At 50.2% G+C, this 12,810-nt stretch overlaps 1 protein-coding gene across 1 annotated transcript in view; it reads left to right on the forward strand.

The window, feature by feature from the left end:
* Positions 1 to 12,810, forward strand: part of CFAP74 (cilia and flagella associated protein 74) — a 56,526-nt gene that overhangs the window by 30,925 nt on the left and 12,791 nt on the right. Inside the window, exons 16-20 of the mRNA XM_045899178.2 lie at positions 160 to 324; positions 1,493 to 1,655; positions 10,349 to 10,419; positions 10,867 to 10,989; positions 11,809 to 11,930. Coding sequence (XP_045755134.1) covers positions 160 to 324; positions 1,493 to 1,655; positions 10,349 to 10,419; positions 10,867 to 10,989; positions 11,809 to 11,930 — 644 coding nt within the window. The remainder of the gene's footprint in view (positions 1 to 159; positions 325 to 1,492; positions 1,656 to 10,348; positions 10,420 to 10,866; positions 10,990 to 11,808; positions 11,931 to 12,810) is intronic.

Raw genomic sequence — 12,810 nt, forward strand, 5'->3', positions numbered from 1 at the left:
GAGGTGTGCAAAGGCCCCGCTGGAACCAGATACAGGACTCAGCCTCGCGCAAGAGGAAGGGGCCAGAGCTCCTGGGTCCCCTCAGGGCTGCAGGGCAGCAGGTGGGAGAGGAGAGCTTGCCTGGCAGTCACCCTGGCTCATCCCTGGGTCTTTCGACAGCTGTCCCTTGACAAGGAGCTCATCGACTTTGGCAGCTATGTGGTGGGGGAGACCACGTCCCGGACCATCACGCTGACCAACATCGGGGGCTTGGGCACCAAGTTCAAGTTTCTTCCAGCCTCAGAGTCCTGTGAGATGGACGTCTCCCAGTCGGTCATGAAAATAGTGAGTGTGTTGCCTGCCCCCGATCATTAGCCCTGGCTTCTCAGCCAGGGGTGGGTGTGATGCTCCCCTCCGACCCAAGATAGTCCTGTGAGTATAAAGCCAGCAGTGACAGGAAGGAGTCTCAACACAGGGCTGGGAGTCATCGTCAGGCAAAGTGGGAGAGATTGGGCTCCATAAGGGGCCACCTGGCAGGTGCAGTGGCAACAGGACCCCGACCCCTCTCGAGTGGGTGGCAACTGACAGGGTGGTGGCCAAGAGCTCCAGGCCTGAGAGCCGCAGGGGACCCATCTTTCTCCTGATGCACCTGTGAAGCCCCAGCTTGGGGCTGACCAGCCAAGAGGACACGGCCCAAAAGCCACAGGCAAACCATGTGCATTCCTGCGCCTTTTCCAAAGGTCTTTTCATAGGAAGGCTGTGTGGGCATACTGCTAAGTTAATGGGAACAACTCAGAGTGACACAGGTGGGACCCCGTCTGTGCAGACAACTTCTGTCCCACCCATGGGCACTGGGAGGTCTGTCAGTGATAAAGATGGGCATGGGAGAAACTTCCTACAAGAAGCACTGAGCTACTTTACAGTTTCAGTCCAGTCGTGAAGGAGTCTCAGCAAAGGCCCTGGAAGTGTCTCCCCCAGGGAGGGATGGGACCAATGGGGTAGGGCCTGGGGTGGGAGGCGCTGGGGTGTGAACCCAGAGCAGGGCCAGGAGAATGGTGGGTGAGGAGAGGGGCACAGGCCGGGTCAGCTCTCACGCCTGCAGGCATCTGAGCTGAGCTGCAGTCAGGAGAGTGTGGAGCCAGAACCTGGGGCACCGACCCCACATGGGGAGAGGAGCCAGGTGTCCCAGGAAAGGAAGATGGAGCGTCAGCATGGAGGGAGACCGCGGAATGGGCTGCATGCTGGAGCCCAGCACATAGCAGGACACAAGACCCAGCATCAGTGGCCGTGGAGAAGCAAGGAGCCAACCTGGGTTAGAGACAGGCGGTCGGGCCCTGAGCCCCTGGGCCAGCCGCTGCTGTGGTCTGCATGCCTGGCTCAGGACAGAAAGGGAGCCGGGGAGGAGGATCATGGCCAGGTTCTCCACGTGGCCCTCCTGGCAACAGGCGTCTGGGCAGCTGAGTGGGGAAGGCAAATGGGAAGCTGCTAGTAAGAGTGTCATGTTCCTTTTTAGAGCAGTGTGTTCACAGATGAAGATAAAAGCCTGTACAATAAAATCATCACCAGCATTTCTGAGCAACAGATCGAGGGCAACGAGTCCTTTCCCACAGACATGCCAAGCCAGAAGGAGTCTGGGAAGCGGGACAGCAAGGAGCAGGAAAAGGGGCGCCCCACAGGTGAGCTGGGCACTGGGGGGCAGACACCTGCTGCCTCCTGGGAGGCTCTGACCAGCCCACGTGGTGCCAGAGGGCTGGACTATGCCATGTTTTTCTAGGACTTTGATGTTAAGTGATAGTAAATAAGGAAATATATACATTCAAATAAATACTGGTTGTGGGGTGGACTGAAATTTGCAGTCACAGTTAAGCTAGCACAGTATTTAAAGGGACTCCCAGCTCTGGACCACCAGGCTGGCCACCGGAGGCTTGGGGGTCCTTGTTGGGACAGTTGAGGAGCCCTGCCCCAGGGGTGCAGCAGCTGGACGGAGGAAGACCGGGAAGCTCCGCTGACAGGGTCATGGGGGCACTGGGCCGCCTGGGGCCACCCCCAGCTCAGCCAGTACCGAGCAGCATGTAACATGTGAGGACAGTTTACCGAAGAGCCAAGAAGCAGGCGGCTCCCCTCAGCAGCCCGAGCCCCCGGCGGGAGAAGGAAGAGCATTCCCCATGGGCCCAGCCTCCCCTGTTGGCACCGTTCCCATGACTCCCTGCCTCCCTGGACAGAATCCCTTCCACACACATCCAGAAGCAGCGGATTTCTCCCAGGAGTCCTGTTGCTCGCGCCGCTGTGTGAGCTGCTCTTCCTGTTTCCTCTGCTGTGTGGGGTCCGCCTTCATGTACACGCCTCGCGTCACAGACCCGCTGCCCCCAGTCACAAGTGTGGGTTCCGGGCTTTGTGCCCCGGCCACGACCCTTCCTGCCTGCATGTCTGCAGGGCCCACCCGCTGCATTCTTGCTGCTTCTCTCTCGTTCGCTCATCTTAAGTTCTTTTTCAACCCGTTGGTGCCAATTCAGACTCCAGCCGGCAGCGCCTGGGACCAAGCTGCCCCACAGAACTGCCACCAGTCAGGTGTGCAGAAACCGACAGCTAACTCTGAAATCGTACAGATACCCAAAGGACCTAAAATATCCAAAGCAATTGTGAAACAGAAGAACAAAGTTGGGAGACTCGGACTGCCTGATTTCAGGACTTGCTCTAAGCCACATTGACGAGAGTGTGGTGGTGGCATAGGGGGACACAGAGGCCACAGAGGCGCGACGGGACGGAGCAGAGTCCAGAACAGCCCTGCACAAACACGGCCAGTGCATCTGCACTAGAGACGCAACGCTAACTCCTCGGAAGAAAAAAACAACAACAGTATTTTCAACAAATGGGACCTTAATTAGATAAACATATGCCCCCCAAAAATGAACCTTCACCCATTCCTCACGCTGTAAACAAAAACTACTCAAAATAAATCATAGAGCTAAATGTAAAACATAAAACTTCTAAAACAAAACATAGGAGAAAATCTGTGTAATCGTGTTGGGCAAAGATTTTTTAGATACGACATCAAAAGTGTGATCCATTTTTTAAAAATTATCCCCTGCTTTGGGATGCATCAAGAGAAGTTCTAAGAAGGAAGTTTAGAGCAGGCCTACCTCCAGAAGCAAGAAAAGTCCCAAACAACCTAAACTTACACCTAAAGGAGCTAGAAAAAGAAGAACAAATGAAGCCCAAACCCAGCAAAAGGAAGAAAATAATAAAGATTAGAACAGAAATAAATGATATAGAAACTCAAAAAAAAACAAACAGTAGAACAGATCAATGAAACCAGGAGTTGGTTCTTTGAAAAGATCAACAAAACTAAGGAAAAACTCTAGCCAGATGAGAGAGACAGAGAGAGAAATAAATAAAATCACTAATGAAAGAGGAGAATTAACAGCCAACACCACAGAAATCCAAACAATTTAACAGAATATTATGAAAACCAAATGCTGGGGCATCTGGGGGGGCTCACTTGGTTAAGCGTCTGCCTTCGGCTCAGGTCATGGTCTCAGGGTCCTGGGATTGAGTCCCATGTCAAGCTCCCTGCTCGGTGGGGAGTCTGCTTCTCACTCTCCCTCTGCCCCTCCTGTTGTGTTCTCTCTCTCTCAAATTAATTAATTAAAATATTAAAAAAAAAAAAGAAAAAAAGAAAACCTATATGCCAACAGATTGGACAACCTGGAGAAATGGATAAATTCCTAGAAACATATACCTTCCAAAACTAAAGCAGGAAAAAATAGAAAATTTGAACAAATTACCAGCAATGAAATTGAATCTGTGATCAAAAATCTCCCAACAAACAAAAGTCCAGGGCCAGATGGCTTCACAGGTGATTTCTTTTTTTTTTTTTTTCATATTTTTTTATTTATTTGAGATAGTGAGCATGAGCAGGAGGGAAGGAGTAGAGGGAGAAGGAGAAGCAGGCTCCCCATTGAGCAGAGAGCCCGACAAGGGGCTTAATCCCAGGACCCTGATATCATGACCCAAGCCGAAGGCAGACATTTAACCGACTGAGCCACCCAGGGGCCCCTTCACAGGTGGATTCCTACCAAACATTAAAATAAGAGTTAATATCAGGATGCCTGGGTGGCTCAGCTGTTAAGTGTCTGCCTTTGGCTCAGGTCATGATCCCAGGGTCCTAGGATCGAGCCCCGCATTGGGCTCCCTGCTCAGCAGGAAGGGGCTTCTCCCTCTCCCACTCCCCCTGCTTGTGTTCCCTCTCTCGCTGTGTTTCTCTCTGTCAGATAAACAAAATCTTAAAAAAAAAAAAAAAAAAGAAGAGTTAATACCTATTCTTCTTAAACTATTCCAAAAAATAGAAAAGGAAGGAAAACTCCCTAATCCCTTCTATGAGGCCAGGATTACCCTGATACTAAAACCAGATAAAGACACCACAAAGAAAAAGAACTACAGCAGGCCAATATCCCTGATGAACATAGATGCAAAAATCCTCAACAAAATATTAGCAAACCAAATCCAACAATGCATTAAAAGAATCATTCACCGTGATCAAGTAGGATTTATTCCAGGGATGCAAGAGTGGTTCAGTATTTACAAAACAATCAACATAATATGTCACACCAATAAGAGAAAGGATAATAACCATATGTTCATTTCAATAGATGCAGAAAAAGCATTTGACAAAGTAGAACATCCATTCATGATAAAAACCCTCTGCAAAGGAGGGTTAGAGGGAATATACCTCAATATGATAAAGGCTTTATGTGAAAAATCCACAGCCAACATCATACTCAATGGTAGAAAACTGAGAGCTTTTTCCCTAAGGTCAGGAACAGGACAAGGATGTCCACTCTCACCACTTTCCTTCAACTTAGTACTGGAAGTCCTAGCCACAGCAATCAAACAAGAAAAAGAAATAAAAAGCATCCAAATTGGTAACAAAAAAGTAAAACTTTCACTATTTGCAGATGACATGATAGTACTATATATAGAAAACCCTAAAGACTCCACAAAAAAACTACTAGAACTGCTAAAGGGATTCAGTAAGGTTGCAGCATACAAACTCATTGTACAGAAATCTGTTGCATTCCTATACACTAATAATTAAGTAGTAGAGAAATTAAGAAAACAATCCCACCGGGGTGCCTGGGTGGCTCAGTCGTTGAGCGTCTGCCTTCGGCTCAGGTCATGGTCCCAGGGTCCTGGGATCGAGCCCCAAATTGGGCTCCCTGCTCAGCAGGAAGCCTGCTTCTCCCTCTCCCACTCCCCCTGCTTGTGTTCCCTCTCTCACTGTGTCTCTCTCTGTCAAATAAATAAAATCTTTTAAAAAAAGAAAGAAAATAATCCCACATATAATTGCACCAAAAACAATAAAATATCTAGGAAGAAATTTAACCAAAGAGGTGAAAGACCTGTACTCTGAAAACTATAAAACACTGATGAAAGAAATTCAAGATGACACAAAGAAATGGAAAGACATTCCATGTTCATGGATTGGAAGAACAAATATTGTTAAAATGTCTACACTACCCAAAGCAATCTACAGATTTTTTGTACCTTTTTTTAAAAGATTTTTTAAATTTATTTATTTATTTATTTATTTATTTATTTATTTATTTATTTATTTATTTGAGAGAGAGCATGCACGAACAAGAGAGCACAAGCAGGGGGAGAAGCAGAGGGAAAGGAGGAAGCAGACTTCCCACTGAGCAGGGAGCCTGATGCCGGGCTCGATCCCAGGACCCTGGGATCATGACCTGGGCTAAAGGCAGCCCCTTAGCCTACTGAGCCACCCAGGTATCCCACAATCTACAGATTTAATGTAATCCCTACCAAAATACCATCAGCATTTTTCACAGAGGTAGAACAAATAATCCTAAAATTTGTGTGGAACCACAAAATACCCTGAATAGCCAAAGCAATCTTGAAAAAGAAAAACAAAACGGAAGGTATCATACTTCCAGATTTCAAGTTATATTACAAAGCTGTAGTGATCAAAACACTATGGTACTGGCACAAAAATAGACACATAGATCAGTAGAACAGGATAGAAAGCCCAAAAATGAACCCACAATTATATGGCCAATTAATCTTCAACAAAGGTGGAAAGAATATCCAGTGGGGAAAAGACAGTCTCTTCAACAAATGGTGCTGGGAAAATGGAACAGCCACATGCAGAAGAAGGAAACTGGACCACTTTCTTACACCATAAAAATAACGCAAAATGGATTAAGGACCTAAATGTGAGACGTGGAACCATCAAAATCCTAGAAGAGAGCACAGGCAGTAACCTCTTTGACATCGACCATAGCAACATTTTTCTAGATATTGTCTCCTGAGGCAAGGGAAACAAAAGTAAAAATAAACTTTTGGGACTACACAAAAATAAAAAGTTTCTGCCCAGCAAAAGAAGCAACCGTACAACTAAAAGTCTACCAAATGGGAGAAGATATTTGCAAATGACATATCTGATAAAGGGTTAGTATCTAAAATATATAAAGAATTGATACTGCTCAACACCCAAAAGACAAATAATCTAATTCAAAAAATGGGCAGAAGACACGAATAGAAATTTCTGCAAAAAAGACATACAAATGGCCAACAGACACATGAAAAGATGCTCAACATCACTCAACATCAGGGAAATTCAAATCAAAACCACAAGGAGATCCCACCTCACACCAGTCAGAATGGCTAACATTAACAAGTCAAGAAATGACAGATGTTGGCGAGGATGCAGAGAAAGCAGAACCCTCGTGCACTGTTGGTGGGAATGCAAACTGGTGCGGCCACTCTGGAAAACAGTGTGGAGGTTCCTCAGAAAGTTAAAATTAGAGCTACCCTATGACTCAGCAATTTTAGTACTAGGTATTTACCAAAGAATACAAAAATATTAATTCAAAGGGATAATGCAGCCCTGTTTATAGCAGCATTGTCTCCATAGCCAAACTACGGAAGCAGCCAAAGAGCCCACCAATAGATAGATTAAAAAATGGTATATATATATAATATATATATTATATATATACAATGGAAAATCACTCAGTCGTAAAATAGAATGAAATTTTGCCATTAGCAACGACATGGATGGATCTAGAGAGTATTATGCTAAGCAAAATAAGTCAAAGAAAGACAAATACCATATAATCTCACTCATGTGAAATTTAAGAAAAAAAAAAATGAGCAAAGGGAAAAAAAGAGAGGCAAACCAAGAAACAGACTCTTAATTACAGAGAACACACTGACGGTCACCAGAGAGGGGGAGGTGGGGGGATGGGGGAAATAGGGGGTGGGCTGAAGGAATCCACTTCTCATGATGAAAAAAATAAAATAAATAATAAAATAAAAATGAAAGTTATAACCTGGACTTCATCAAAACTAAAAATATCTGCTCTTCTAAAGATAATGCTAAGAGAATGAAAAGGTAAGCCACAGATTGGTAGAAAACATTAGCAAATTACATGTCTGATAAAGAACCTGCCCAAAATATGTAAAGAACTTTCAAAACTCAGAAAACAAATAACCCGGTTTAAAAATGGGCAGAAAGGGTGCCTGGGTGGCTCAGCCAGTTAAGCGTACTCTTGGTTTTGGCTCAGGTCATGATCTCAGGGTCATGGGATCGAGCCCCATATTGGGCTCTGTGCTCCGCAGGGAGTCTGCTTGGGATTCTCTCTTTCTCCCTCTCCCTTTGCCCCTCCCCTGCTCTCTCTCTCTCAAATAAATAAATAAAAATAAAAGCTTTTTTTAAAAATGAGCAAAAAACTTATCTTACCAAAGAAGATCTGTGGACACCATTTCAGCACAGCATCATTAGCCGTGAAAGAACCGCAAATTAAAACCACAGTGAAATTCCACTACACACCTGTTAGGACAGCTAGATCCAAACCAAAAACAAGGCAAAAAGCTGGCAACACCAAGTGCTGGTGAGGAGCAGCTGTGACCCCATCCGAGCTGCTGGTGTGCGGCCACTCGGAAGAGTTTAACGCTTTCTTGCCAAGTTGAGCAAACATCATACAGCCCAGACGCCTCGCTGCCAGGTATTGACCAAGAGAACGGAAAACCTGTATTCGAAGGGAAAACTGTATGTGAACCTTTCCAGAGGGTTTATTTGTAACTGCCACAAACCAGCCCGCCCGGTGTCTGCGGACGGGTGAGCATTCTGGTGCAGCCCTGCCGCCAGGGACTGAGCTAGTGATGCACGCCACATGCGCGAATCTCAGAAGCATCCATGGTCAGCGAAAGATCAGCTCAAAAACCGCAAATCGCGAGTCCATCTGCGTGGCACTCTGGGAAAGGCAAAACTATACAGATGAGTGGCTCCCAGGGACGGGGGGAGGGGTTGGCTACGAAGGGGCGCACAGGGGCATGGGGGTGATGGACCTGTTCCGTGTCACGACTGTGGTGGTGGGTGCACACTGTATGCATTTGTCAAAACTTGCAGAAGGTTACACTGAAATGGGTGGATTTTACTGCATGTAAATGATTCCTTCATAAAAAGAGGTGAAAAAGAAATGATTCAACTCACATGAACAGCAGAGAGCTATGATCTTGCAGGTTTCGGATACTGATATTGTCAGACATTGAACATAAAGTAAGCGTGCTCACTAAATACATGGAAAACCATCACGAAGAAGGAGATGAAGCAGGTTGGAAAATGAACCCAATAAAACTTCTAGAAGTAAGAATGTGATCATTGAAATGGGAACCCCAATCAATGGGATAAACTGTAGAGTGACATTGCTAAGGAGAGACCCAGGGAACTTTCTTTTTTTTTTTTTTTTAAGATTTTATTTATTTATTTGAGACAGAATGAGAGAGAGAGAGAGCTCATGAGAGGGGGGAGGGCCAGAGGGAGAAGCAGACTCCCCGCCGAGCAGGGAGCCCGATGCGGGACTCGATCCCGGGACCCCGGGATCACGACCCGAGCCGAAGGCAGTCGCTCAACCGACTGAGCCACCCAGGCGCCCCCCCAGGGAGCTTTCTAATTGCAGACAGACTAATTTCATGGAGACATGAAAGCATGGTACAAGCCATGGAGGACAGAGGGAGGAAGTCTCATCTGTCTCCTCGAGTCGGGAAACGGTCGTATTTAATGACATACTCGCTGAGAACGTTCTAAAATGTTGAAACACATCTAAACTCGTATCCCGGAAGTGAACAAATATCCCATGACTGATCGCAGGGAACAACACCGGACACGTGATTAAAGGAAGCCTTCGCAATCATTAACGAGCCCGATTCTAGAACTGATGAAAGTTCGCCACATTCTTAGCAAACTGATCAGCGCAGTTCCACGCTGGGACACCAAGAGACCCCAACCACCATCCACGCAGAATGAAACAGTGACCCCAGGGTCTGCCCTGGCTCAGGCCTGGGCTGTCATAGTGCTTACTCCTGAAGCAGACAAGGACTTAAACATCAAGGTGGTGGCAGCCAACTGGCCCCTCCCCACCCAGGTGACAGCTGTGGCTGAGGGGGGTGACAGGTCCGCCAAGTTGGAGGGGCCCAGACCAACCCCAGGACCCAGAAACGGTGCACACTACCCTGTAGGGGAATCGTTCGGCCATGCCAGGCACTCGGGATGTCAGGGGCGGGCCTGGGGCAGGCCACCAGAGGGCACCTGGGATCTCCGTGGCAGCCGGGCCAGGCAGCCCAGGCACGGCACTCGGAAGGGTGCTGACCTTCACCTCTCCGGTCAAACTGTGTCTTCACGAGCAAAGCCCACGGAAAGACCTTCTCAGACAAGAGGAATCAGCATCTGCTTTCAGGGCCCTTCCTGGCAGATAGCCACGGGGTGGGTCCGCATGCACAGCCCACCAAGCGGGGCACACACACAGGCCACACTACGTAACGGGGACTTGACATTTGGAAGGCGATACCACCGTAAACTTTCAGTCCTTGGTCCCTCTGCTCCACTGGCCCAAGGAACGCCTCCCACCCCCAGGCCGTACCCTGGCACCTCTCCCCTCCTTCTGCATCAGCCCTCCTCTCTGCTGGCTTCCTCCTCTGAATAGAAAACCCCTCTGAGCCCACTCTCCAGTCCCCTGGCCCCCAGAGGGCTGGCTCATTCCATCTTCTCTGGCTCTGGCCCTCAGGCCACTGCACCCCACTGGCCACACACAGCCAGCTCACCTCCCCCAGCTGGGGCCTCGGCAACTCTGGTCCCCTCTCCCGCCCCCAGTCTCCAGTCCTGAGGCCATGGTGCCACTGTCCGTGTCCACTTGAGAAGCCCCTCCCCGCTGTGCCCCGCCTGTGCCAATGGGTCATTCCTCTTTGCAGAGCAGGGCCAGAGGGAGGGAGCTGGCTGGGAGCTGGTGGTCCCGGGGGGGGTGACGGCCCCAGCCAGCCGTCTCATCTGGACCTGCTTCTCTTCCAGAATCAGAGGGAGTGACCGTGACCACTGTCGTGACCATACCTCCCAACGAGGAACAGACAGAGATCTCGCTGGGAGAGGTTAGCAAGGCCCGCTGCCTCACAGGCCCCCTTCCTCCAGCCATGCCCTCCTGACCTGCTCCCCCCGACCCAGGGCGGCCCTTCCACTTGGCCAGACGAGGCTTGTCTGGACTCGCAGCCTCTGGGCAGCTTGCACTGCCAGACAGCCTGCGGCCACCCCCATCCCAAGCGGGGGCTGGCAGGACTGGAGCAGCGGAGTGGCCCTGGGTCCACTCTGAGAAGACACGGGTGGGGCCGCCCCCACGGGAGCATGGGGTGTGTGTGCGCGCGCATGCAAGGGCCCCGGGTCATCAAGAGAGCAAGTGTACACACGGCGGGGTTCTGCTGTGACGCTGAGCAGTAAGTCCTCCAAGGGGTGGTGCTGACGTGGCCGCGGTGAGGACGGGGGAAGTGCCTTGATGGAAACGTGAAGCCTGACTGACCTGTGGCCTCTCTCTTCCCACGCAGGTGACAGAGGGTGAGATTGGCCCCTTCAGCTCCATCAAAGTGCCAGTCATCTTCACGCCGGTCGTCCCAGGAGAGGTCCAAACCAGGTTCAGGGTTGTGTTCAAGAATCAGCAGTGCCCGGCAGTGAGTACCCACCACGGCACGGGCCCTGGGCCCTGGGGTCCCCGCCCCTCTGTGCTCGCCCCACCATGACCCTGCGAGGGGTGTGCTGTCTTTATCCTGCAATCTTCTTGTCTCTGCCCCAGAGACCCTGGGGCCTAGGGTCTGCTGGCTGGGGTGTTCTAAGTGTCATGAGTCCCGTCCTGTGGGCTGGTGGCCCCCTTCCCAGGCTGGGGGTCCTGGAGGAAGGTGTGGGGAGTCCTCGGCTCACCGCCTCCACCCCAGGACAGTGCCTCCCATGCCAGGCCCCTGCCCAGCCCGAGAGGGCTGCTGGGCACAGCCTGTCCCTACAGGACCCCCACAGACCCCCAAACCTCCTGAGGCCTAGGACTCGGGGTTTGGCTGGGAGGAGCCAGTGGCTGCAGAGGGGAAAAAGTGGTTCCCTCTGTCCCTGGTCCTTTGGAGACCTCTGAGCCCCCATCTGTATTAGTTGGGAGAGTTTTATAAAGTGTACGTCTCTCTGTGAGATGCATTATTCTGTAATGAAAGAGTTTTTTTAAACAGCTAAAAATGTTGATCATCATGAAGCTGTGGGATGGGTACATGACAATCCATTATACTAATCTAACTTTTTATATTCAAACATTTTGATAATAAAAAGGATTGTTTAAATTATATGACGTGAGACTGCCACAGAACTCCAAAACGTGGCTGGTTTAACGATTAACCTTCGGATGCTTGTTCAGAGTTACAGGACCCCCGGGGCTGGGCCGCGTTAGCACTGACCGGCATCCCCTGCTTTGCCGACCGCGCATGTCGCTGACTTTGCACCTTCAAACTCAGTTGTATTTCAGAGTCCTGGGTGTTGCTCTCGATGTGCCCGTCTGGGTGCCAAAGCCCAGCATAGATCTGAAGACGTGTATGTATGACCGGCTGTACCAGGAGTCCGTCCTCGTGCACACACGGTGAGCCCGGACCCAGGGGACCCATGTGTGCAAGTCAGCCGAGGACCTCCCACGGGGGTCGGCCTCATGGTCATCGTCACGGGAGGCGTGGCAGGGCCAGAGTCGGGCACAGAGGGAATCAGATGGGAAGACAGAGGCAGGACCACGGCCAGGGATGCGGTGCCCCTAGACCCGGGGAAGGGCCAGGAAAGGGATTCTTCCTGGAGCCTCAGAAGGAAGCAGCCCCGCCCACAGCTGGGCCTTAGCCAGTGGGACCCGTGTCTGGTTCTGACCTCCAGAACTCTAGGAGGATAAGTCTGTGTTGTTCCAACCCCTGGGTCTGTGGTGAGCAGCTCCAGCAACAAGGGGATGCTACCCCCTCCGCGCCCAGGTCCTCGGCACCTCGTGGACACAGACAGGAGAGCCCGAGCACAGCTATGAGAGGAAAAGTGGATGGAGCCCGGAGGAAAGAAGCGAGTTCCTCTCTAGAGGGTTTTGCAAAGGCTTCCAGATACCAGAGTAGTAATATCTAAAAGCTTTTTACTGAACTACAACTTAGGTGGAGAAAAGTAGGCAAATGCCGCGGTTAACGCTCAGGGGGCTCTCGTTCCCCAAACAGCCCTGGTCCCAGCACCTGCTGATGCCAGGCCCCCGGGTTTCACAGGCCACCTCCAGCACAGAACCAGCTGGTAGGTGTGGAGTCCCGCAGACTTCCCCCGTGACCCTGCGTCCGTGGGGAACTTGCCTGTCTCAGCTCCAGGACCACAAACATCAGGGGACTCAGGAGGGGCTCCCGTGGATTTGTTTGGGAAACTAGGGCTAGCCGGCCTCTGCCAGTTTATCCCAGGGTGCCTGGGGCAGCCACTTTCTGGGGGAGGGCCAAGGGTGGGGGGCAGCACTC

This window comes from Mirounga angustirostris, unplaced genomic scaffold (genome assembly GCF_029215605.1).
Source record: "Mirounga angustirostris isolate CCGP_5_RB_7025 unplaced genomic scaffold, mMirAng1.0.hap1 SCAF_4, whole genome shotgun sequence".
NCBI classification, from domain to species: Eukaryota; Metazoa; Chordata; class Mammalia; order Carnivora; family Phocidae; genus Mirounga; species Mirounga angustirostris.